At 48.3% G+C, this 26841-nt stretch overlaps 1 protein-coding gene across 1 annotated transcript; it reads left to right on the top strand.

The window, feature by feature from the left end:
- On the top strand, window positions 1–26578 carry LOC104356168 (ovotransferrin). The gene is made up of 24 exons (XM_042797449.1): window positions 1–345; window positions 2520–2683; window positions 2894–3002; window positions 4312–4503; window positions 4702–4837; window positions 5271–5326; window positions 6646–6815; window positions 6930–7116; window positions 8191–8345; window positions 9104–9197; window positions 9605–9640; window positions 10332–10490; window positions 11542–11686; window positions 12590–12654; window positions 13252–13436; window positions 14687–14873; window positions 15308–15344; window positions 17507–17685; window positions 17855–17949; window positions 18244–18321; window positions 20050–20132; window positions 20560–20696; window positions 21560–21614; window positions 24164–26578. The coding sequence occupies exons 1-24, from the start codon at window positions 303–305 to the stop codon at window positions 24378–24380; spliced, it is 2964 nt and encodes a 987-aa protein (XP_042653383.1). The 5' UTR covers window positions 1–302; the 3' UTR covers window positions 24381–26578.
- Window positions 26579–26841: the final 263 nt, after the last annotated feature.

Raw genomic sequence — 26841 nt, 5'->3', positions numbered from 1 at the left:
GAAACCCCTTGTAAAATGAAAAGCAACTTGCCCTGCCCTGACTCCTGCCCGCGGAGGAGTTCAGTGCCAAAGTGAAAGGCTTCCTAAAAATGGGCTGATCCAGGGAGGGGGGCGATTTAAGAGCTATTGAGAAACAAGGAAGGACAAACAGTGTTAGGTCATTGCTTCTGCAAACACAGCCAAGGCTGTTCCTCTATAAAAGGGAGAGAAATCTGCTCCAGAGCCATCACAGACTTGGAGGGGACAGTCTGTGACCAAGGCTGCTGCACCCCCCTCCTCGGCACCTGACTCCCCACTCAAGTATGAAACTCGTACTCTCTACTGTGCTGTCCTTCGGGATAGTGGGTAAGTGTTTGTTTGCTGAAAGCAGTTTTGGGGGAAAGGAAGAGTCAAAACCTCCCAGGACCCCAGGCTTTCTCCCTAGAAAAAGGCTGTTTTAGAGCTGCAGCATGTGCCGTACCCAGGCAGCTGTTAAGTAAAAGCCAGGATGTAAAGTGATGCTTGCTTTGGCAGCTGTGGATCTCTGTCAACAAGGTATTGTGGTATTTTGTCAACTCTGTCCACATGGTATTTTGGGCATTAATGACAGCTGGTTTTTCCTTGGGCCAGCCCATGGAGGCTGGAGGGAGGTCTGCAGCTCCCTGCAGCAAGCTGCCCCGCACTCGGCTGGCAAGGAGGAGGGATGCTCGGCACCCACTGACAGGGAGGGGATGGCTCAGGAGAGGCTCCGCGCTCCTGCTGCTGCGGGGCGAAGGGAAAAATCACCCTCCAGCCAACTGCTGTGCTGGGAGAGGAGCAGGGATTCAGTAGCGGGGGAGAAACTAGAGCAAGACCCACCTGCCAAGCCTTCACGTGTGTTGGGTTACACCTGAAGGCAGTAACAATAAAACAGAGCCTAAATAATGAGAGATTTGGAATGCTCCCCCCTCTGCTCCTGTGCTGCTCCATCCTGCTGCTGTGGCTGCACTTTCCTCAGGCTCCTGTGTAATTTATGCCTAAATTGTGCTGCTGCAGAGCTCGCTCTGCTTGAAATGACTATTTCTCTCCTCAGTCTCTGCTCACAGTTTTGGTAGGCAATGGGCAGGTAGCCATGACAAAGAGATTGCTGCCATCTACACCTGACCTGGGGACCGCTGCCTGAAAAGGGATAGAGGGGTCCCCTTCCTGGAGGAGGCAGTGGGACAGTTCTGATCCTCCATAAAGTGTGGTGATGATTAATGTTGTCTGGTGGGAAGGTGCTCCCTGTGCCACTGGCATCGGAAAGTCCTCGAGCACCTTTGCTGAGTACTAGCACACGGTGATGTCTGATTAATGGTGAAGACGCCTTCCTCCTTCCCTCCACGGAAGGAGACAAGAGGTTGTCCAAAAGCCCTGTGGCATAGGCTGTGGCACTCGGAGTCCCACTGCCTTTCCAGTGTTCCCCAGTGCAGCCAGGCTGACTCCCCCAGGAGGTCCCCATCCAGCCCAGGGCAGGATGGTTGCCAGCACCAGATTAAAGTGACCGTGGCTTTGTGCAGCCAAGACTTGAAAAATGTAGATGGTGGCACTAGGAATTAAGGCTAAGGATTCTCCCTGTGGCCAAATTCAGCACCTCCACTGGGAGGAGGGGAGGTGTCTGCTGGCAGGTTTATGGCTCAAAAATCAATAGAGAATATTTTAGAGGTGAAAGCGAAAATGGAAATGGCACGGGTTAATCTGGAGGTGTTTGAATGAAATGCGCCATCAAGGGTTTGGAGGGAGAGAGCTGTGCATACAGCCTCTTGGTCTGCATAATCCTTCCAGGAAGGGGCAGAGTTAAGGTGAAGTTTGCAGCACAGTCTGGCCGCAGACTTTAAGTGCAAGTTTCCAGCATTTCTGGTGTTTAGGTTGCCGAAGGAGGTGTGAGTCTGTGTCCACGTGAGGTCTTTGCTTTGCTCCAGTCTGCCAGAGCAGCTGGACATCTGAATTTATTGGTTAGGGGGCTCTTCGAAGAGAAGACTGTGGCGGTGGTATGGCATCTCTGTTACCGGGTATAGTGGAGGAGGTGAGATATAAAGAGACAGTTAAATATATCAGATCATCTAGCCACCCAGGAGGTCACGTGTGGCAACGTACTGAATAGTCTGCTCAGGTCAGAGCTGCTTTCCCTCTGGGGTTATTGCAAGGACACTATTTCAGTGGAACACCTCTCCATTTTTGCAAAGTCTTGAGTTAGACTTCTGTTGAAGCGTGTGGAGTCGTTCTCCTACTCCTGTGGGTGTTGCTGTGAGCTCAAGTCGCTTAAATCATGATGCCGTGGAAGACATACCCAGGGACAGAAATGATCCCCTCAGACGTCCCTGAAGGTGCACACATGAGACAAGGAAGAAACTGCCTTCCTGCATGACTTAGGAGATGTGCAAGGGTGATCCTGCACACGGCCATCACCCAAGGCCAGGACTGCAGGGCACCTGACATCATGTATTCACAGAGATGCTTTTATTCTCCACGTGGTGCCTTTCTACCTCTCTGAGACTATTTATTCCTGGTTCTTTCTACAGCTCTGTGTTTTGCTGCTCCCCCCAAGGCAAGCATCAGATGGTGCACGATATCCTCAGCCGAAGAGAACAAATGCAATACTCTAAGGGACCTCATGCAACAAGAGAGTGTTGCGTTGAGTTGCCTGCAGAAAGCAACATACCTCGACTGCATAAAAGCCATTTCGGTGAGTGGGCAGCAAATATCTGTGCTGGGCACTGAGGATGCTTCAGCAGCCCGGAGAAGGTTGGGATTTCCTTTGGGTCACTGATTGTCACCTGTGATCCCCCTGTAGAGAAGGGCTCACCTACAAGGATCCAGGAGAGACTCTGGGGAAGCATTTTCCCTCATGTGTTCCTGCTCTTTGTTTATTGACCAAAATCTTTTTGATGTTTAGAATAATGAAGCAGATGCCATTAGCTTGGATGGTGGTCAAGTTTTTGAGGCCGGCCTTGCTCCCTACAAGCTGAAGCCCATTGCTGCTGAGGTCCATGAACAAAATGGAGGTACATTTTAATGCAATATTTTTAAGCCAAGTGGTGGTAACAAACTGATAGTGCAAAGGCTATCCTTTCCACACAGGGCTCCCACTTTATTTCTGTTGGGTGTCCAAGATATTGCCCCTGGCTGCCAGATCCCAGAGACGAAGGGGTGGGGAGCAGTTACACCAAAATGTGAATCATCACCCATGGCCATAGAGTCACTGGAACGGACTGGGGCAGAGCCAGTGCCCCATTTCTGACATTAGCTGCAATGAAACTCACTGATCCTGTGATGATGAAGTGGCCATGGAAGGAGAGTGCCATGAGCAGAAACAGTGGTCTTCCTGAAACATGGCATAAAAACTGTGCTGGTCCAGAGATCTTCTGCTTTCAGTGACCTTGAACTATGAGAGTGAAACACTGAGCTAGACAGCACAGGTAACCTGTGTATCTTCCTATGCAGTCATCAAAAAAAAAAAAAAAAAAAAAGATTGAAGAGGCAGCATCATCATCATTAGTGGCTGTGGAGGAGGCAAGAGGTGCAGTCAATGCAGAGAAAAAGAATAGAAGCATAAGAAAGCACTCTGAAGCAACCTCTCTTAACAGAGATAGAGCTGTTGTTCCATCCTTATTCACTCTCTGTACCATGCTTCATGTCTCCCATCCTTCTCTTGGGAGCTGAACAGATGCTATTTCCCCATTTTTGTTTGTCTCACCTCATGCAGTCCTATCATATCCAAAGCTCCCAATCTCTTGTGACCTCTGCCCTGGGGTTCAGACTGTTTGTACACAATATTCAGGGTCAAAGCAACAGAGCAGAGTCATTCTCAACCCAGTAGCTAAGAAAATACAGATATTAAATGGAAGACTGTGGTCTCTACTGCCCCTAAAACTCTGTCATTTTATTCATACGTAGCTTCTGATGGACTAGGTGTAATTTTAAAAACTAAATGCGGAATTTCTGACTTGCAAAGCTTACGTGTACGGTTCAGTGGGAAACAGCATTTGAGAAAACACTTGTCAAAAAAGATTTGCCAAAAAGAGTCATCAAAGCATCCTTACAAAACTATGGACACATCTAATGTCTGTCCAATGGCAAAGCATTTTTCATGTGATAGTAATTTTTGGGTGACTTATCATAACGAGTTGTAATGCACAGCGTTGGTTGTGTAGCTCATCCCTAAGAAAATGGAAAGACTATGAGTGTTCAAGCAAATTTGCTAATTATTTGGAAGTGCAGCACGTTATTCTCTAAAATCGAGGGTTTGGCAGAATTCTAAATGTTCCCAAGTCCTGTTTTTTCATTGCTTTCCTGATTTTTCCCGCACTGCAGGCTCCACAACCAGGTACTATGCTGTGGCTGTTGTGAAGAAAGGAACAGGCTTCACAATAAATGACTTGCAGGGCAAGACCTCCTGCCACACGGGCCTGGGCAGGTCTGCTGGCTGGAACATCCCGATTGGGACACTCCTCCGCCGGGGAGACATCCATTGGGATGGCAAAGACTCAGGCTCCATCGAGCAAGGTGAGGTGGAAAATGGTGAGATAAATGGCTTGATGTTAAGCCAGGGATGGTGGTACGGTGAAAGAGATGTTGCCCCGGTGTTCTGCAGAGGTGGCTTGCAAAGCAGTCAAGTCATTGACACTCTTTGTCCATTCTCTCCCTTCCAGATACTTGTAAAAATGAATTTTACACTAACTATTGCTTGTTTCTCATCCGTAGCGGTGGCCAATTTTTTCTCTGCCAGCTGTGTGCCTGGTGTCACCACTGAACAAAAACTGTGCCGTCAGTGCAAGGGGGACCCCAAAACCAAATGCTCCCGTACAGGACATTATTCTGGATATTCTGGAGCTTTTCAGTGAGTGAAGGTTTTTTTTCCTTTTGGGAAATATTCTAGCCCTGACACATGTAAATTTTTTTTATACTAGGTAGGACTGTGTTGTAACCAGGAATCGTGAGGTGACTGAATTTATAGAACAACTGAGAGTGCTGGTAATTAAAGATCCAGTTAGTAATAACTGGCAAGCAGCTAGCAGGAGATGAGAGTGCCAGATGGGGTGTATGGTTTTGCACAGACTCAAGAATACACAGCATTAGCATTGTGCTAAGTCTAACTGGGCTTCTTGAGTATTACTTCTCTGCCATTACATTTTCTTCCCTGCCAGCATAGTTTTTTGGGGGGAAGACCACTGCTTTACAGCTGCAGTTTGTGCTGAAGTAATTTGCTAAAACAGGACATAGGGAGCCACAGTGTGTGTTTTTAACATCTCTTCTGTTCCTCCCACCTGCAGATGTCTGAAGGACGGAAAAGGAGACGTGGCTTTTGTGAAACACACAACTGTTCAAGGTAGGCCTGCAAGATCACTTGTTTCTCTCCTTTCTAGTCCAACCTCTTGCTGCCACTCCATCCCGCAATTATTCCACACTGTGCAGGCTTTCATTCCTCTCCAGGTTTGCCCTAAACCTCTTCTCCTTTCATCTCTAGAAACATGTTTTGCACACTGTGAACTGACTCATCCTTGTTATTGAGGAATATGATTATGGTGGGGTCCACTTTTTCTTCTTTGAGATTCTCCTTTGAGGAAAGAAAACCTGCTTGATTTAAGTTCAGTGTTGGTGCCATATCACAGAGCCAGATGTAACGATATCAGAGCAAATGCAGGGTGAGCAAATGTGTAGATAGTTATGCTCACCCATCCCTCTAGGAGGGAATTTGGAGGGAATTCAGCCCACAGTAAGAGTTTTCTAACTCTGTACTTCTTGGAGATGGAAGATGGCCTGGCATGCCCGGGACCTGCAGTGACCTCAGTGGAGGGCCACTGAGATGGTCATGGGGCAGGAACACTTGTCCTGTGAGGAGATACTCAGTGGGGTGGGCTTCATCAGCCTGCAGAAGAGATGGCTTCGGGGGAACCTCAGAACAACCTCTCTGTACCTACGAGGAGGATAGCAAGAAGGTGGAGCCAAGATCTTTACAGGAGGTGGACAGTGGAAAGATAACAATAATCATAAATTGAAACAAGAATGGTTTGGAACAGATACAAGGGGAAATATCTTCCCCTCAAGGACAATCAAGTAGTGGGACAGGATGCCCAGGACAGCCATGCACTCTTCATCCCTGAAGGTTTTCAAGATCCATCTGGAGCAACCTGGTCTGCTCCTGCTTTGAGCAGGGGCTTGGACCAGAAATCTTCAGAGGTCCCTTCCCACCTGTATTCTCCTATAGCTCTGTTTATCTCAGACCTGGGCTCCGTTTTCAGCCTTAACATTGGCTACCTACTGGCCTTCACAGACCATGTGCAGATCCTGACCTGTTCAACCCCTTTTATATGGTGTTCATAAATCTGTTCGTATTTGCATCCATTTGTACGTGTCTGGATGTCTAGGCACTACTGCCGCGTACATTCTCTTACTGTTGGGTTAGTTATGACAGAGGCAGAGATAATCTCTCCTTCACAGGCACATGTATTCTCCTTTTTGAACTGCCTTCATAGGATCACAATGATCCCATCACCATTGCAAAGGGGGTGTGTGCAACCTGTCTTCTGCAACTAATTCTCCCCCAAGCTTCAGTAGAAATAACTTCAGTATAAAGCTGCCCCAGACTGGCTTTTTTTTTTGTCTATTTCTGTGGTGGTGCAACTCATGGTTCCTCCCTTCCTCCAGAAAACGCCCCAGAGGAGAAGGAAAAGTATGAGCTTCTGTGTCTGGATGGCAGCCGTCAGCCTGTGGACAACTACAAAGTCTGTCACTGGTCCAGGGTGCCTGCTCATGCTGTTGTGGCTCGAGATGATAGCAAAGTTGATGACATCTGGAGTTTTCTCTCAAAAGCACAGGTATTGTCAAGCTCTCCTTTCCTTCTCCTCTTCTGTCCTCCGGCTTTGCTTGCTTCCTCCAAATTTCCAAGAGCTTTGGTATGGTCATTTGCTGATTATTTTCCCTCATGGCAGGAGAAATTTGGCGTGGGCACAACCAGCAGCTTCCACCTCTTTGGGTCACTGGAAAAGAAGGACCCAAGCACCAGAGACTTGCTTTTCAAAGACTCTGCTATACAGCTGAAGCGTATCCCATCACTGATGGATTCCCAGCTCTACCTGGGCTTTGAGTATTACAGTGCCATCCAGAGTCTTCAGAAAGGTAGGCGGGATATGAAACACCAATGTCTTGTCAGTGCGAGCTGTGTTGAAGAGATGGGATCAGCAAGTACATCTGGGCAAGAGGAACACGATTTTTTCAAAACCAGGCAGTAGTATTATCTGCAAGATACTTCCTGTGGAAAGGTATTATCATTAAAGTCACACAATCTTCACAAACTGCATTTACATCAACAAAAGGAATTTGTTGATTCTAAACTCAAAATAACATCATCACCACACCGACAAAGGTGGAAAATATACACACACTCCGCCCCTTGTCCCTTCACCATGATTACAACAACAAAAATTGCCCATGGTTATTCAGCTGGTGGTATTGATTGGACATAGTCAAAACTGCTGCTTAGAAAAGTAGTTTCTGGGAGGTATGAGGAAGGAACATCCTGGGACACCAGGTCTGGTATTGGCCCTTTGAGAGAAACAGTGTCCTTTATTTCCATCTAGACTCATCAGGCACTTACCGATGCCTTAGCTGGCTTTCTGAGACTCAAACATCCCACAAATGACCTCTGAAACCCACTTAAAATGTATAGTTGCTCAGAGATCTCTGTGGTAGGCTCAGTTTCTATGGCATTTATGGAAGGGAGTGCATGGACTTCATTTGAATCAAAACAGATTCAAATGCCACTTCACAGAAACATAACTAGGCTGTATTTTTCCAGCTCGGTCTGGTCTTAGTCTCATGGTTGTCTAAGCTGTGAGGTCTGGAGAAATGTGGAATGTATTATAGGCAGCAACACCAAGTGCTGTTAACGCACAGCGGTTTAGTGTTTGCGTTTTAACACGGATCTGCGTGAGTGGCTTTCGTTATGCAGAAATTCTTTCTGACGTGTAAGTTGATTTTTTGACCATCCTTCAGTTTAAGAATCATCCCTTCTATTAAGAATCTATCCCTTAATAATCCAGCCCAGGGCTTATTAAACAAGAACAACCTGCGCTGGGCAGCAGCGGGCTGGTTTCACGCTGAGTCCATGCACCCAGAAGGTAGCCTGTTTGTAGCCTTATTGCTCAGCAGGGCTCTAGGCTCATTCTTGTTTTTCCTCTGCTGGCTCTGCAGACCAGTTGAACTCCAATCGCAGAGAAAACAAGACACGGTGGTGTGCAGTAGGCAAGAATGAGAAGAGCAAGTGTGACCTCTGGAGTGTGGTGAGCAACGGGGACGTGGAGTGCACCGTGGCAGAAACCACTGATGACTGCATTATTAAGATCATGGTATGGCTTTTTTTTTCTCTTTTCTCCTCCCTGTCAACATTTCAGATGGAGAGTAGCATTGCTTCTTTCAGCCTGAAGGGGTGGAGGGGGGATAGATTTTAACATAAAATATTGGGAGCTTTGCGAGAAATACCAGTGGACAGAAACCAACCTCAGTCACAGAGAAAAGGCTTGACTAGTGTTTTACCGATCAACATTTTTCAAAAAAATATTGTATTGGACAGTGTTCTTTTATGAGGTTTCCTAAATGAAAAGCAATTTTCTGGTGTGAAGTAACTTTTTATTTGGAAAAGGAAAGTAAAATAAAAACTTTGCAAAATGCAGAGCAGAGCAGTTGCCTGCTCGGAAGAGGAGTGATTTCATAGCATAGGGAATCCCAAAGATGGTGGCAGCTCAGAGGGTCGGGTCAGTACTGTGAAGACAGTACAAAATGCAAATTTGAAAGGACAGGTGAGATAAGGAAATCTGTTTGGAAGGGAAGTAGGCTAGGAGAGACATACACCTGAGCCTGCGAGTGCCTGGGGAGGAGAGCTGCTGCTGCGGGTCGTTACAAGTGCACGGGAGCCATAAATTCAAATCTCCCTCTGTTTGGATCAGTGAGACTTCATTTTTCCGTATGCTAAGGGAGGGCCTTTCATGTCCCCTTAGCCCCAAGCCCTTCTCCCTCACATCGAGTGCTTCTTTTACAACCGGATTTCTGAAAAGCACTACCCGGGAACATAGAATGTCATTTCATCGCTGCGCCGTTTTCGTTGCAGAAAGGTGAAGCAGATGCTATCAGCTTAGATGGAGGTTTTGTCTACACTGCCGGTGTGTGTGGCTTGGTGCCAGTGATGGGAGAAAACTATGAGGGTAAGCATCAGCCTGGGCTCCCCCTCTGCGCCCAGGTGGTGGGGAACGGGCTGGTGCGAAAGCACCGTTTTTATTATGAAATCTAGAAAGCAGACTCGGTGCTGCATCCTGCAGAAAGCACACGGTGCTCTGAGGCAGCTCTGCTCACCACTGCACGCCTCCTCGAAGGTGGAACGGCCCTGGGAGAGTGGGCATCGACACTCAGGAACACAGTGACCTCCACCTCCTCTCTTCTGTGTTTTAATCGCGATGTCCTTCTCCTATAGCACTGGCCTCCGTAAAACTAGCTGGTTTGGATCAGAGGAGCAGACAGAGGCTGTGCTTTGTTCTGTTGATGAGTGAGCTCGATTCTTTTTTGGATTTGCCGTCTCTTTTACTTAATATCGCCTTCTTTTTCTCTCCCTCAGATAATGATCAGTGCAGCAAAGCAGAAGGAGAACCAGGTAATTACTGCCAACAGAGGGACAGACAACAGTCCTGATGGGTACAAGTGGAAAAATATATATGCAGTCATGAGTGGAGAATAAATGGTCAGTCTCCACACAAGGAGCCACTGTGTCCAACGTAGATATTAAAAATTCAGGAGACAAATTTAGTAGTCAGATGGGAAGTGTAGGTCTGCAAGCAGGTATCAAGGCACGGCATACAGTAGCGGCAGAGATTTGTGCTTAGTTGCTGCTCTCTGGAGCACAGTCACACCATAAGGGTGCCAGGGCTGCAAACAGGAAAAGAAGGTCTGGGTTGTAGCATTAGGAAATTGTTCTTTATAGAAATGGGAAGAGGGAAAGGAGGGAAGGTGTTTGCCCTTTGCTAAAGAGAGGATAAGAAATCAGGAGGGGATAAGAAATCATCACATATGTCTTGCTATAGCCTTCTTGCCTACCTGAGTGTCAGAGTTTTGGGGGGCGGGGAGATGTCAGGGATAATAATTTCCCAGGAGCATGGTGGAAGCAGAAGCACCGCATCTGCAACCTCTTCCATTGTCACTGCTTGGCAAATCATTTATAAGTGCCAAGTATTTCTACTACGCTCTTCATAGGTGCCCTTTCCCAAGCGGAGCCAATGATCTCCTAAGGGAGCATGATGGCATCCTCGGGTCAGTCCTTAATTCTCCTCTATCTGATCTTCTGAAAGCATCCTACTTTGCTGTGGCTGTTGTGAAGAAATCGGACAGCGATATCACATGGAACAACCTGCAGGGCAAGAAGTCGTGCCACACTGCTGTCGGGAGAACCGCGGGCTGGAACATCCCCATGGGCTTGATTCACAACAGGACAGGGAACTGCAATTTTGGTGAGTTGAGTTTTGCATCCGTTTCTTTGAGCTGGCAACCTGCTCGCAAAAATGTTGTCCCCTCCTTCATCTGATCGTCGAAGTTTCTTGTGCCTCAAAGATTTCCACCTGGCAGTGGGGAATGGGGAAGGAGCTGTTATTTAAGATTTCACTGAGCAAAGTTTTAGGCTGTTGGTGACTGCTTCAGAATAAGAAATGGCGCATCAACTGCTTTAGGGGGGCTTTGCTTTCTTTTCACATCTCTCCCCTTCCCTTTGCAGTAGCCCAGAAGGTATTCCCAGAAGGGAACTACAGGCTGCTCCAGGTATAGGGGACCTAGTGCTTGCGCAGGGTGTGGAGTGCAGGTAAAGGATGGGTTTATGAATCTCAGAAGAGAGGGGAAGGTCTGAGAACAGGGGACAGAAGCTGATCTTCATTCAAGAAACTTAGAGAGATAAGGGGGTAAAAGTCTGCATTGGCTCTGAGACTTTAGAGATTGTTCAGAAGATCAACTTCTACATCCAACTTTCAATTGGTGAGGATTACAGTTCAATAAAAATAACTTGGAAATATTATCGACCAAGGCAAGTTAGGCATGTAATTATTAAAAGGAAATCTCTAACTGCAAGAAGACACTAGTGTTAGCAAGTTTTAGACTCAGCCTCTCCATCCTCCTGCTTGCCTTTCCTTCCCCCAGAGCTCTGGCATTGCTGCCAAATGCAACTCTGCCAACACATAAAGGCTGTGGTGGCTTGGGCTGCCTCTGTGTGAGCTGGGAATGGTTTGCAGCAAAAACATTCTTCTTTTTATGCCAAGAGAGTGCCTATTGCAACTGAGCCTTAGGCTTCACTTCATTATCAATGATAACAAGACACAAGTTTCATAGTGAAAACTGGATGCATGTGATTTGCTGTCCACTGAATCATGCTCCTCCTCACAGCCTGTTTCCAGCTTCCAGTAACCGCTAATATAAATTCCGTGTGAGAACATGTTATTAGAAGAAAATCTAACTTTTCAGTGCAGAAAAAGTGATTTTTTTTTTTTTTTTTTTTTTTAATATTCCTGCCCTCAGATGAATACTTCAGCGAAGGCTGTGCTCCTGGGTCTCCTCCTAACTCCCGCCTCTGTCAACTCTGCAAGGGCTCTGGGGGGGTCCCGCCGGAGAAGTGTGTCGCCAACAGCCATGAGAAATACTATGGATATACTGGTGCTTTCCGGTAGGTAATGGAAACACTCAGGCTGCCTTCAAGTACCCTGAGGCTAATCACAGGGGTAGACCACATACAGAGTACAGCCCCATGTTGGTGCTGATTTGCTGACCTTCTCTTTTTCTCCCTTACGCTGCTGAAGGTATCTATGTCTGTAATATTATACACATGCTATACATTTTTTTTTATGCAGCTTCCTGCAAAACGATGCAAAATGTTCCCATTCTGTAAAATTAATGTCCTGGTGCCTCCAGGCACACTTGGAGAGACACGAGTGTTCTGGCCAGACCTCCTGCAATGGCAGCAGTGCTACACTTTTAACACAAATAAGGAGTGTTAAAAGATGGGAACCTGCAAACAGTGCTGCCACTAGACACTCCATTAAAAACATTGCTTGCCTGAGTTAAAATGAGCCTTTCTCTAAAATGTGCAGAGAGCAGACATCAGCCCCAGCGCCATCTCCTCCGTACCCACCCAGTATCACCTCAAGACTAAGTAATTCATATTGGTCATGAATTTAAAAAGAGAGTGAGTCTTATTTTGTTTACATCTAACAGCAAAAAGACCCTCATTCAGGGTTTGCAGTCCTTTTGGTGCAAGTCCATGTTTTTACAAAGGTATTAACACATGCAGGCAGGCATTGCAGAAAGAATTCTGAACCTGGCCAAACTGCTTCTTTCTGACAGTAAAATACATCAGCTACTTACCATATGAGAAAGATGCATGTTTTTTTTCCAGAATACGTTAAAAGGCTGTGTTTCAGATATCCTTAAAATATTTATGGCAGGGCTCCTAGACCTGGCTGTCCTCAGAGATTATTTTTACAAAATAAGATATAGGTCAGAATCAAATCTGCGGGAAAGGGCCAGGATTCAAGCACCCACATCACTTGCCTTTCGTTGTACCTTCCAGGTGTCTGGTTGAGCGGGGGGATGTGGCCTTTATTAAGCATTCGATCGTCAGAGAAAACACTGATGGTACGTAGTTATTCTGTTGCACAGGTCTTGGCAGGGCTGCCTCCCCCTATTTTCATTATTTTTGTTCCCAGGGCAGAAGGTAATAGCAAGCTTTACCTGCCTGTCCTGTCAATCTCACCCCTCTCACAGGAGAGGCAGAATTCAAGTGTCGGCACCTGCCGTCTGCCCAGGGTGGCTCTTCCCTGGCATTTCTGCAGAGACACTTCCCCACTATCACCTAATTTCAGCTGTGCAAGTATTCAGGTGGTCCCTTAACCACAGACTCCTGCCTCAACACCTTTGCGCAGCACTCTAGCTCCCTGCTTGCCTGCAAATTAAAAGTTCAGCTCACATTTCCGAAAGCAGCACCTGAAGTTTTCCAAGCATTTGGTAAAAAGTGCAAGGAAGTAGATGTAATTAAATCTCCCAGCCTGCTGTGACAGTCTGACTCATCCCACTGACTTTTCTGAGTTTTCCTTACAGCCTCCTTTGTGCATGCCAAGTCTCCAAGCACCAGTGCACATGGAGGCAGGGACAAATGCCTTGTGTAGATGTTGTAAGGCTAATGTTCTTCTGCTACACAAGATCTCTGAATTTCCAAACCAAATCTCTTTAAAGGCAAAAATAAAGAAGACTGGGCCAAAAATCTGAAAATGGACCAATTTGAGTTGCTGTGCACTAATGGGCAACGGGCAAATGTAATGGATTACAGCACCTGCCATCTGGCCAAAGTCCCTACCCATGCTGTTATTGCACATCCTGAGAAAGCAAAAAAAGTCCGTGAGCTGCTGGAGAGACAAGAGGTTAGTAGTACTGACAGTGGAAGAAATGTTCTGGGGTTGTTTTTACGTGGCATGTTTGCAACTTTAGAGCAATGATTATAGAATCATAGAATGGTTTGAGTTGGAGAGAACCTTTAAAGATCACTTAACCTCAAGCCCCTGCCCCGGGCAGGGCCCCCTTCCCCCAGCCCAGGGGGCTCCCAGCCCCATCCAACCTGGCCTTGAACCCTTCCAGGGAGGGGGCAGCCACAGCTGCTCTGGGCACCCTGGGCCAGCGCCTCACCCCCAAAACAGGGAAGAATTTCCTCCATAGATCTCATCTGAATCTGCCCTCTTTCAGTTTAAAACCGTTACCCCTCATCCTACCCCCACCCCCTGACCCAGAGTCCCTCCCCACCTTTCCTGTCCCCCCTTTAAGCCCTGGGAGGCCGCTCGAAGGTCCCCCCGGAGCCTTCTCTTCTCCAGGCTGAACCCCCCCAACTCTCTCAGCCTGTCCATAAAGGAAGAGGATGCTCTGACCTTCCCTGAGACAGCGCAAACGTGGAAGACTATAACTTAATCAATATGGAGAGACAGCCTTGTCCCTTAGCCTCCCCCTTCCTCCATCCCTTCCAAACTGCTCTTTCTCCTCTGCCACCTTAGCAAACACAGCTTTAGGTAACAGCCAGACCACAGTGGTTGCCAGACCATATTGTCACGCTATACTCGTGTGACATGAGATTATCACCTCTTTCTCAGGCTACGCTCTTGCAGGTGCATTCCAGAAACTCCTCTGGGGTGCCTGGTCTCTTACCCAGCCCTGAGAAGACAGCAGCCTCCCTGCACACACAGAGTCTTACATCTGCTGGTATCCAGGTTAAACCAGCTCTGTTTCATTTTGCACTGAAAATGATAATATTTGCTCCACCGTCAGGGTCTGCTGGGAGGCACTTGGGAAGTCAAGCTCCTTTTGCTTTCAACTCATGCCTAAGGCATAGGACCTGCTGGCACCACCTGCCGATGGGCTCTGCATGTAGTGATGTGTTAAAATGGAAAAAAAAAAAAAAAAAAACCAAAACGTTTTGACATTCTTTTCACAACTATGCCTACCACTGAGAGATCCCTCATCTAAGCACAGAGACAGAAGATTAGATCCTAAATTTCTGGAGCTTGGCTGGGGGCTCCCCGAGATGATGGTGAAGAACTAGGACTAAGAGCTAGGCTTCTACTAGCTGAATCCTGCCAGATTTTTACTTTTTACACACAGTTACCTCTTTGTTCCTTTATTTCAGAAACGGTTTGGAACAAAAGGAGTTGAGAAAGAGAAGTTCAAGATGTTTGAGTCTCAGACCAAGGATCTTCTGTTTAAAGACTTGACCAAGTGTCTGGTCAAACTCCGTGATGGAATAACGTACAAGGAATTCCTCGGAGATCAATACTACGCTTCCGTTGCTAGCCTCAACACCTGCAATCCATCAGGTAACTGTAACAGCCCCAGGAAGAAGCCTGTGAATTGCAGCTCTTAACCTCACAGGCATGGACATTTTCTTCTGTAGCTGTCCATTCAATTTTTTAAAACAAAATGAGGATAACTGATGAAGATGCCAGTATACTTTTCTCAAAGTTCCTTGGATGAACTGAGAACAGCCTGGTATTCTGCTGCTCTGGTATCAAGAGGAATCAGAGATTTTTACTCACCTTTAGATAGTATGCACTTTGAGAAATGGTGAAAAGGACCCACCCTGTCCCATCAGTGTGTGTTCAGTACGATCTGTGGTTAATGCACATTTTTTTGTGGCATACTGACTATATCATCCATGCGATGACGTTGTTGGCATGGCTGGGTGTGTGCCGGTGGGATGGGAGAGTTTAAAGGCAGGATCTGAACTTCTCCCTGTCCTTTCCCTCTTCAGATCTACTCCAGGTGTGTACCTTCCTTGAGGACAAGTAGCAAGATGGGAAGGACCCTTGCTGGAAGGGGAGGAAACTTCAAGACATGACTCCTCTGGTGCCCTCAGCACTGAACACTGACCCGCAGGGGGCCCTCTGCCTTCACTGCTTTCTCTGCCCTTCCTCATCACTCTGAAAGTGGCTGTTTGAGACTTTACCGTTCCCTGCTGCCATCACGGCAAGAAATAAAATCTCAAATCTAAGTGGGTGTCCTGAGATTTTTCAAAATGGTCCTTAAGCCCACTCCTTCCCCAGTACCTCTCGCTGTAGGGCAGTGCCAGCTGCCAACGTGACTATTGTCACTTAAGGCTGTTGCTGCCCATTAGAGAAATATCCTTCAACATAAGCCAAAGCAAAATGGATTAAATATGTCCCAAAGCCTAATTAGAAGATGTTTTGTACTCCCTGCGCTTTTGCTTCAAACAGATTAACCCATTATCTCCCCAGCAGATGACAGTTGCCCAGTGTGGCTGGGACACAGGAAGAGGAAGAGGGAGAGTGTTTATGTCAGGAAAGCTGAAGGGAGGAGAAGGAAAAAAAAAAAAAAAAAAAAAACAAAACAAGAAAAAAAAATACAGCGGTTGTAAGATGGAAGGTGTGAATAGAAATCAGTCCATCTCATATCTCAGCTGGCTGGATCTGAGTAATTTCCAGCAGTACTCTTAAAACACATAAGTATAGTGACAGGGAGAGCCCAGGCTTAAGACTTATTTTCTGCAAAAAAATCTAGGACTTCCTTAGAAACATGTGTGGTTTGGTTGTCTGTCTGATGTGCTGCTGACCTGAAAACAAACATGTTAGGTGGGCATCCTGACTCCGATCCACGATGAAAATAAAAAGGCAAGACAAAAAAGTCTCCTGAGATTCTTTGCTTCAGAGGAACAGAGTCTGGGGTAATCCAGCAGGTCCCAACCTTGTTGTCAAGGCAGGCACAGAGGAGCTGCTGAGGGCAGAAAGATGCTGACAGCTTCTGGCTTTGAGGGAATTAATATTTTGATGGGCTCACAGTGGCGATTTTTGGATGCATATGGGATGTGTTGTGAGAAGTCCACTAGACTGACTGAAGATCACCTGGGAAGACAGAAAGGTAGAGTGTGATAGGAAGAAATTAAATTTTCTTCCTCACATTTATGTAGGATGATGTATACTGGGCAGATGGCTTTTTTAACCCGTTCTTAAAAACTAGCAAGGAAAGAGATACAGTGCCTCTCAGAGCCTGCTTCTACAGCTAACTATGGCTACAGTTAGAAAACTTTCCCCAGTATCACCATCATATCCCCAGGCATTACCAGTACTCCGTATCAGGTATAACCCCTTGTCCCGTAAGTAGAAGGCATGGAAAAAAGGAACCTCACTAGAAGATCACTGAGTAACTCAAGTGGGAAGGGACCTCTGGGGGTCTCCGGTCCAAGCTCCTGCTCAGAGAAAGGGGTCAACTGGGTTGCTCGGGGACTGATCCAGTCAGGCATTGAGAATCGCCAAGGATGGCGACTGCACGACCTCCCTGGGCAACCTGTCCCACTGCCTGACAGCCCTCAAAGAAAGCTGCTGCTCCGGTGCCCAGCCCGAACCTCTCCTTTCCGTGTATTTGCGCTGCTCCCCATCCTGCACCACAGGGAAACGCCGGGCTCCGTCTCCCTCATGCGTGGTACAAACGCGGCCGTCTCTTCTTCAGGCTCGATGGGTGCTGGTCCCTCAGCCGCACCAGCCCCCCCGACCATTTTGGTGGCCCTCTTCTGAGCATGCCGCCGTTCACGGATGTCTTGCTTAAAGCAGGGGGGGCCCAAAACCCGATGCAGTACCTAGACGTATCCAAACACCTCAAGCCCTTCGAGTTTCAGACCAAAGACCCACCGTTGAGCCGAGGCGGGGGGCATCACCTCCCACACCTCCACGGCTCTCGGGCCATGGCAGCCAACAACACACACACACACACACACACACACACCCCCCCAAAACACACACCCACCCCCCCTTGCCGTGCATTAACCCCCGCTCCCGCGGCAAAGGCAACGTGCCCCCTCGTCTCCAGCCCTGTGCCCGGCCTCCCCTCCTCCTCCTCAGCGGCCGTGGGGATTTCCCCACCCCCCCAAAAAAAAACCCCAATCCATCCCTCCCTCCGAGGAACTACAACTCCCGTGAGCCCCCGCGCCTCCCGGCAGCCTCTTGCCGGAAGCCTCTTGCCGGAAGTGGGGCGGGACGCGCGCGCGCGCGCGCGGGCGGGTCGGCATGGCGGCGGGGCTGGAGCCGCACCTGGAGGCGCTGCGGCGGGAGCTGCGGGCTCCCGACCCCGCCGTGCTCTCCGTCCTCCTGGCGCTGCTCGCCGTCGCCATCACGCTCCGTGAGTCTCGGCGTGTGTGTGTGTGTGTGGGGGGGATCAACCGCCCGCACCCCGCGCAACGGGTTTTTCCTCCCCCCCTCACCCCGGGCCCTCCGGGCCGCTCTCGCTGAGGGGCAGCGGGCCCGGCCGCTCACCCTCCTCCTCCTCCTCCTCCTCCTCTCTCCCGCAGTGCTCTGGAGGTTCGTGCGGGGCAGGAGGAGCAGCCGTCAGGCCGTGCTGCTGCTGGGCCTCTGCGACGCGGGGAAGACGCTGCTCTTCGCGCGGGTGAGCGGGGGCAGGGGCGGGGGGGTGAAGGTGCCCCGGAGGGTTTGCCAGCACGCTTTCTTCCTTCTTGTTTTATCAACGTGGAGATGCGGTATATAAATAGATATATTGTTTTCCTTAATGAGCGTTTTTTGAGGAAACCGCCCCCCCCCGAAATCGTCTCATGCGTATAAATTGAAATCAGGTCTCAAGTCGCTTACCCCTTAGGGATTATTTCAGTTTCTGAGTGGATGAGACGGGATGCCGGTGTTCCTGCAAGCCTCCTTTTTCTGAAAAAGGCTTTTTCCCCCGCAGCTGTTGACGGGCAAATACCGCGATACCCAGACTTCGATAACGGACAGCTCTGCAGTTTACAGAGTCAGCAGCGACAAGGTGAGCGGGCGCGTTTTCAGCCCTAACGTGTGCGTGGTTGTGGCAGCCAGCTGGTGCCTTTGTCTTTCTGCTCCCTCTGATAAACCTGGACACAGGCTTTTTGTGCTGCTCGATCTGCCCAGCTTGAAATCAGTCCTGGTTTGGTCTGAGTGTGGGATAGGATTTTTCTAGCCCACGCACACTGAGAAAGCAGGAAAATACGGGGGGGAGGGGGGGGTATTAGGGACTCCTTTCCTCCACAGCCTCTTTTTTCTTTCCTTGTAAAATTTTGAAACTTTTTTGACTGAAAGCCACATCTGTGTATTGTGTTTTGAAGGGTGGGTAGTGGGTAGAATTTTTCTTCCATAGAAGAGGAAATGGCGCTGCTTTTAGAAGTGGAGTAAACCACACAGCACTGTGAGGACAGCTGCGTGGTTTGGAGCAGGAGGGTGATTTGCGAGGGAACGTCATTCTGTCATGTTTGGTTTATTTGCTTGGCAGCAATTTCTGTGTCCCAAGAAAACCTGAATTTAAAAGCTCTAGCAGGCTTAAAAAGAGTCTCCAGCTGAGCTTCGTAGGGTCTCAAAAAGGGTTTCAGATACTTTCAGGTCCTGGACTGCCACGGACTTAGTTATTTTCAGTTTATAGTGATCTCTCTAGTTCTAGAAGAGTTTCTTTCTCCTGCATGGTGCACACGTGGCAGCGAAGGTAGCAAGCTGGCAGCACGTTACATGCTGGTGAATTGTAAAAGAGGATGCTTTTGTGGCTTCTCTATGGCAATCTGCAGTAATAGTGGTAATAATAAGAGGTTAAACACTTAGTAAAGGGAAGTAGAGGGCTTTTTTTTTTTTTTTTTTGCATCTGTGTCTCTAAAGATTGATCAGAAAGGAGGTGTTTGGAGGAGAGGTGCTGCAATGCAGACCGTTGCTTTTCTTTTTTAGAATTGTAGATGAGGTTTCCATTAAAATCCAAGACCAGTGAGTAGATAGGGGCTTGTGCGGTGTTCTGTCCCCTCTTGAGAATGGTGGTGTGGCCCTGCTTGGCCACATCTCTGTCAGGAGCTTGTGAGAGGCATTCGTTCTCTTTCATGTCACTGCTTTTTCTGGATGGCATCCTGTAGAAAGGGAAACGTTTGTAGCTTTCAGTTAAAAAAGTCTTGCAAGGGCATTTTTATGTTAATTTCCAGCAAAGTTATGGGTATTCAGGTAGACTTGCAGTTGTGTGGATTCTGTGCATGAATCGATAACTCGATTCAGAAACTGGGATTAGTATTCTGTATCGGGGACTTGTGGGACAGGAGTTTGTGGTTTTGTTGTGCAGAGATATACTTGCTGTGGGGACGGTGTAAATCTGCAGGTGTACTGAGAGCGGTGGCTGATGAAGCTTTGTCACTCGCACTCTACGTGTGGTAGTTGTAGAGGGGGGCACTGTGGCTGAGAAACAGGTTGAACTCTCCCTTTTGTCTGCGGTCATGCTCTGTCCTCTTGGCTCTGGTGGATGGTTTGCTGGTGTTGCTGCCCTCCTTACTTGCGTCCTGGCTGTGAGTGTCATTCCTTAGTGTTTCTTTTGCCTGCCGGAATCGTTTGGGCGGTGGAGAGACTGCACCTTGGGGAGAGTTACGTGCTTCTGCCTGGTATGTGGATTCGCTCACCCACAGCTGCCTCCACTATCAGACTGGTTTTCCCCAGTCCATGATCACAAGTACCCCCAGATTAGGTGTTGCTGAAACCTTCTTGCTTCTGTTCCTAGAGCGCTAACGTGACCTTAATCGACCTTCCAGGCCATGAGAGTTTGCGGCTTCAGTTCTTGGAGAGGTTCAAGGCTGCAGCCAGGTAACTTGGAGGCGATTGGCAGGGGAGGAGGGGGTGATGTTTTGGATTGGGATGAACCAAACGGTTGTGCTGGGGATGCTGTGAGCTGGGCTGGATTCACCTGGTAGTGCCCTGGGTGTCAGAGCTCTGCTGTGGGGTAGTGAGGGTTAGTTATTGTTCTGCTTTCCCACTTACCTGTGTTTGTAGTGCATCAGGAGGCAAAGCAACTGCAGCGGGGAGGGTTAGGGGATGTGATATTATCTGTGAGGTGGGGAGGGAAGGATTTCCTGCTGGGGCTGTCCATGAGGTGTATTTCAGCCAGCATGTGCTCTTGAGTTGGATGAGATCAGATGTGGAATCACATATTTTAGCCCAGGCCAGAATACTTGCAGGGGAAGGTGGTTGCAGAGCTTCAAGCCCAGCATATGTTTTTCCTTCTTTCCTCCAGAGCCATCGTGTTTGTGGTGGACAGTGTGGCCTTCCAGCGGGAGGTGAAGGATGTGGCAGAGTTCCTGTACCAGGTCCTGGTCGATAGCACTGTGCTCAAAAATGCACCCGCGCTGCTGATCGCTTGCAATAAACAAGGTATTATGAATGCTGAATTTCTTAGGAGATGGGATTTCAGCGAATTGAAAGCTGGAACTTAGTTTTAAACTTCAATTATTTAGCAGCTATTGGAAAAATTCTTAGGTCAGGTAGGTCAAATAGTTTTGCAGAAAAGCACCACTTGGGAGAGATAGCTTTTTAAACGGCCTTAAGTAAAGCAGGTGGCTTTCTGCTAACTGCAGAATTGTCTTCCTGAATCTGTGGGTAGCAGAAAATTGGATCAACTTGAGCGTAACGAACTATTTGTACACACTTGGTAGCTTCAGTGTTAAAATCAGCTGTTTAACTGCAAAGATTGTATGTTTTCTCTTGATTGCACTAGCAGGAACATCCAGTTACTGGAAAAGACTAGATTTTCATATCCCTACAACTTTGACAGTGAAGGCGTGTATCCCTGTGTAACATTCTGAAGATTTTGGGCAGTATCAGATTTGGTTTTCTTAGTTATTTCGTGCACTACTTCAGGAGCTGCCCGAGGCCTTCATGGCTCCATGTGCCATGGGTTAAAAAGTGCGGTGTTGAGCTCTGTAATGCCAGGACAAGTGAGATTGCCGGGCCTTGTGGGTGGGACATCAAACCACATCCTCTCTTTGAAGCAACTCACTTCCCAGGAAGAAGAAATTCACTATGATATATGAGACTTTTGGGTTGCTCCCATTCACACCTGCAAACCCAGAGCTCCAGCATCCCTTATCCTAGCACAGACACAGCCGTCTGTGTTCCAGTAATTCTGATGACTGCACAGTATCAGCAGGACTTACTGTACCTTTGGGAGGAGGAACCAGGCTCTGAATTCTGACATAAAACCAAAGACCTGATTTACTTTTCTTTTCTCTCTCTAGATGTCACAATGGCAAAATCAGCAAAACTTATTCAACAGCAGCTGGAGAAAGAGCTGTAAGTATGAAATTGGATCTTGTACCCTCTGCGCTCCTCTCCTTTCTGTTTCTTACCTCAGTGCTCTGTGAGGTTCCTTGAGCCATGTCTGAGTTTGTTGTAGAAGAGCAGCAGTCTGTTTTGTCTATGTAGGTGTAACCAGGATGAGAGAATATTTTTCCTTGCTAAAGCACACGAAAAAGCAGTGAGCACAGTGTATTGCCTCCTTTAAACTGTGGGTTGGAGAAACAAGTCCCAATCCTTTCCTAAAAGCTGCCATCCCTGGGCTAAGTGGTACCTCCCTTCTCTCAGGCACAGGCAGGGTTGTGTCCCAAATGTCAGAATTTCTGAGTGGTGTAAAGATCTCAGTAGCTCTGCTCAGTTGTACTGGTGCAGTTTTTTATTGCAGGGCTGCTCTGATGTAAGAGGGCTTGGTATGCAAAGCTTGAGAGCTGGGGAGAGAGCATCTAGTTTTCCTGGTCTGCTGACAGGCATTGTAGGAGCCTGTCTGGGACCTTGTGTTGGCTCTGTATCCCCCCCCCAGGAAAGACATCAACCTGGGAAGACAAAAGGTATATGTTTTGTTGCTTATTTAAAGTTGTAAGAGGAAATGGGAGGAGGAGAAAGTGGCTTGTAGAATGTGTTATGTTGTGAGCTGCAGCATCGACGGCCGGCAGGTCCATCTGGAGAGGGGGCAAGTAGAAGTTGGTTTTTTTTTTTTTTTAAGCTATATTTAATCTCTGTGCATGAATATTCTGCCTGTGAGTCCCATAATTGTAGTTGAGTCAAATTCGCTCTGGGAGAGACCTGTGCAGCTCTTGTGCATGGTGGACTTTCCCACTGGTATCTAGCAGGGATTTTCCTTCCCCACACACACTCAGAACTGTATATTTTGCCTTCCTGTCACCTGTGGGTCCTGTTTGCTGGTTTGCAGTCAGTGGCAAGGTGGGCTTGGAGGTAGGAGGAGGAGGGTAGCTCTTTGCTCTCCAAAGAAATGCGTGTTTGTGGGAGACTGCCATCTTGTTGCCAGGTGGTAGACTTGGCAGTGTTAAGTTTAACTGTTGGGCTCGATGATCTTAAGGGTCATTTCCAACCTAAATAACTCTGTGGTTCTATAATCTGTTTGGCCAGTAGACGGCAGCAGGGTTATTTGTGCTGGTGCCCATTGCAGGCTGAATACCTGACCTTCCCATTTTTAAGGGAGGAATTAGTTGCCACATACTCATGCTCTCTAACAAAATGAGCATTCCTTGGTTCTGATGCTGAGCATTTGCCAGTTATCTGAATATAGAAGTTGGGTTTCTAGGTAGGTTATATGTGCCCTCTTAGGCAGTGTTATTCCTGCAGGCTGGCAGATTGCTGCCAGCCTCCTCCCTGTGCTGCCGTACTTGGATGTCCTTGTGTGGAGAACCCAGTGAAGTGTGTCCTCTTATTCCTGAACACACACCTCTGGGCAGTGTTGTTCTTTCCCTGTGCACTATTAATTTAGCTCCACTCCGTGAATAAGGAGTAGCTGGGGTTGGCTGAGAGCAGGCACTGCCAGGCTGCTCTGTCTCTGAAAGAGATGCAGCACTCTATCCATGAGGCTCTCTTAGGCAGTCAAAGACCTGGGGAGAGATTGCTCTTTGCATCTGTGCCTGGTGCAGCCCCTTGACTTCCCTAGCCTCGTGCTTTTTGGGACCTCAGAGGCAGTCATATCGCAGTGCCTCTGCATCTGTTGTGCTGTTCCATCTCCCTGTGCTGCCTCTGCCTTGGATGCCTGGTGAGTGTGTACAAGGGGCTCTGTCCTTCCTCTCCACACATGGCAGGGAGTTGAGGTGCTGCAGGGAGGGAGTGAGTTGAGGTGCTGCAGGGAGGGAGTGAGTTGAGGTGCTGCAGGGAGGGAGTGAGTTGAGGTGCTGCAGGGAGGGAGTGAGTTGAGGTGCTGCAGGGAGGGAGTGAGTTGAGGTGCTGCAGGGAGGGAGTGAGTTGAGGTGCTGCAGGGAGGGAGTGAGTTGAGGTGCTGCAGGGAGCTGAAGGGCAGGAGTGGTAGTGACGTTGCAGCCAGGTGCTTGGGCAGTCATTGCTCACGGGAGCAATGGGAAGATTCGATCCCCAGAAGTATTTGGCACACGCTGGTGGCAGTGGGGTGAGCCCCTCCATGATCCCTGATATCACAGGTGCTTCTCTCTTCCCAATTAACCTGTTAAAACCAGTGCAGATCGGAGCACCGTGTCATTCCTGGTGCCTGTGGTCTGCCATGGGGATAATTCAGATGAGGACATCATCCCCTGACTTGCTGTTGTTTATTACAAAACCAAACCTGTTTAAGCACCCTTTCCTTGAGTGGCCTCCTCTCTGTCTTGTTCTCTTGAGCGTCTCTGCAGCTGTGCCTCCCAGCAGGTATTTAGGAGAAGTGGCCAAAGTGCCTGCCCATGCCTTGCCTCGCAGGGCAGAGGCGTGGGACTTTCTATCCCTGCTGTAGCTAGCATCCTGCTGACAGAGCTGAGTCCAAAACTTCTGAGCAGCCATGGTGTAGGTAACGTTCCCCTAGTTCACAGTTCTTGACCCTTTTCCTTCTCTTTCTGCAGCAATACCTTACGAGTGACCCGCTCTGCAGCCCCCACCAGTCTGGATGGCTCAGCCACTGGAGGCCCTGCCCAGCTGGGGAAGAAGGGCAAGGACTTCGACTTCTCCCAGCTACCCATGAGGGTGGAGTTCGTGGAGTGCAGTGCTCGGGGCAGCAAGGGAGAGGAGGGAGATGCTGACTTTGAGTGCCTCGAGAAATGGCTGGCCAAGATTGCCTGAAGGGAGAAGGTTAGGGCTAGAGGGAGAGACTTGAGGAGGCTGGGGGGCAGGACACTTGGGGACTGAAAGGAAAAGGATGGTCTGAAGCACTCAAATCTCGTAGAAAGAAAAAACTTAATCTGCAAATCAGCATTGTGGTATCTTCCTCTGCTGCTCATGGGCTTTGGAGCAACATGATGCAATTGCTCATGTGATTTCCTCTGACTGTCTCTTCATGCTGCAACATTTTTTCTCTTCCCTCTTCCTTTGTGTTCCTCTGGGATGCTGAGCCTTTGGGCTTCTGTGTTTCCTTAATCTTTAGGCTTTTCATTTGGTGCTTGCCAAACAAATTAGGAAGCAGTGCACTGGCAGGTGAGGATTGGAGTCTGCGTGTTGTCTTCTACCTTGGTTTAGCACTGCAACCCTGTTGTCTCTCGGAGCCACTGATCCCTTCCTGATTTGGACTTCTTTCCCCAGCCTCTCACTGCTTGGGAGCACCATGCACATCACCTCTGCTGCCCTGGCAAAGTGCACAGACTCAGTTGGACAATCGTTAAGGAGAGTATAAAAAGCTGCTTTCCTCTGGGTCTCCTACCTTCCCATTCTTCCAAACTGGTGCTGCAGTCCTGTTTCTGTGGGACTGGAATGGTCTTTTAAATGCCAAAACCAGGCTGGCTGCTTTGCCTTTGTCACTGTGCACTACTTGTATCCAGCTGTGGTGCCTGTGTCTTTGGGTGATTTCCACTGTTGGACAGTTCTTGGGAGTTTTTCTTTAACAGAGGGCTGTGTCCTGAAAGCTTGTTTCACTCTGCTTCTCCTTCCCACACTTCAAGCTCTTCTCCCACAGACATGTATGCACGTTCTCCACGTGGCAGAGTTATAGTAGGGTCTTAGCTTGAAACTATGAGGTGGGCACATTTTGAGATTCATACCTATGTCAGTGTGAGAATCTGGCGTGACAGGCATTTGGTGTGCAGTTCCCTGACAGTCTCCTGCTCCAGTGACTGCAGTAGGATCTTTTTTTTGGTGTGTAATTAGGCAGCAGTTGTGGTAAAGTGAGAGGGAAAGTCAAGGAGCTGCCAGTGCATTAGTGGGAGTCCTCCTGAGGAAGGTGCTCAATGAAGGGGGGAAAGAAATGTGAGATTTTTCCAGTTCGTTCTCATTTATCAGTGGTGTTTAAAGCCAAAGTTGCTGCTGTGTGTGTGATCTCAACTGCTGATCTTGCAGGGAAGATTCGAGGAGTGCCTGTCACTGTAGCTGTCTCAGAGGCTCAGGAGGCAGCTTGGAGTGTTGGAGGGCTCTGATTCAGGATGCCTCAGAACTGTCCAAGGGACATCTGCTCTCCTGCTGCCCATGCTCTGGCCAGGAGTGTCGGTTATCCACGGGGAGATCTTCCAGCAGCTTTGGTGTTGGTCAGGTGAGATACAAGACCGTGGTGCTGTGCTGGGCGTTCAGCTTCCCCTTCGAAAACAGCCTTAAAACACAGTTGCCCCACCCAGCAGCTTCATATAGCTTTGTGCTCTGATGGGGTGTCATTTCTGTGCAGCACCTATGTGAGGATGATTGCTCTCCACGCTTTCATCTCTGGCATTGAAATTTTTCCTTTGGTTTTGTTCCCCTTTTGTTTTAGGGCAGGATGGAGTGGCTGGCTCCTGGTAGACCTTTTTTGTCCTGTGCAGGCTCCTCTCCTCTCTGCTTTGATGCTTCCTTCATCATTCAGCTGATCGGTTGTGTTCTTTTCCTTTCTGTCTGGGGCATTCTCTGCCTCCCTGTAGTGTTGCCAAGTGTTAGTAGCATTGGGAAGAGCAAGAGCAGCCTTCTGCAAGGACCTGTGCTCGTGATGGAGCTGAGCCTTGCCTTTCTAGTCTTCTGAACCCAGTGGCCCTTCTGCTATCCATGCAGGAGGTCAGGAGGGTTATATTTACAAAGTATGTTATATTCTTATATTTCCTGCAGCCAGAGTATTGTTGGAACACGTTTGTCATGCTTTGAACTCTAGCTGGAGCTCCTTCCTAGGCTGCCTGCTTTGAATCTGTAATGCTGACGTGAGAATATTGCTGTTTCTTTGGTTATTCTGCTTGCAGAGACCTGTCTCCTTGAAAAGCAGAGGTCAAGCACTGGCCTCTGCTGGGCTAAGGGGGGAAGGTAGCTTGAGACCATGGTTGGTTTTAAGTTGTTCTTACTCAAAGTATTCCTTAAATAAAATGGTTTTGCTTAAATATTTGTTCTCAAGTCTTGCTTTAATCTGTCTTGGCCCTTTCTCGGTGGCATCAACTCTGCATGGACTGAGTCTTTGCTTCTGCTCAGCACAATGCTGGGGACCAACTCACCTGCTTGGCGGCCAGGTCTGTCTTGTCAAAAACTGTTCTCCACACACCAGGCTTTTGGGGTCGGTTGGGGTTTTTTGTGCGTATTTATTTCTCAGTCTGAATGTTAGAGACTTGTAGCAAAAAAAAAAAAAACAATCCGCCAACCAAAATAA

This window comes from Tyto alba, unplaced genomic scaffold, assembly GCF_018691265.1.
Source record: "Tyto alba isolate M040663 unplaced genomic scaffold, T.alba_DEE_v4.0 Super-Scaffold_10, whole genome shotgun sequence".
Taxonomy (NCBI): Eukaryota; Metazoa; Chordata; class Aves; order Strigiformes; family Tytonidae; genus Tyto; species Tyto alba.
The sequence above is the reverse complement of the archived record's forward strand: the minus strand, read 5'-3'. Positions and strand labels throughout refer to the sequence as shown.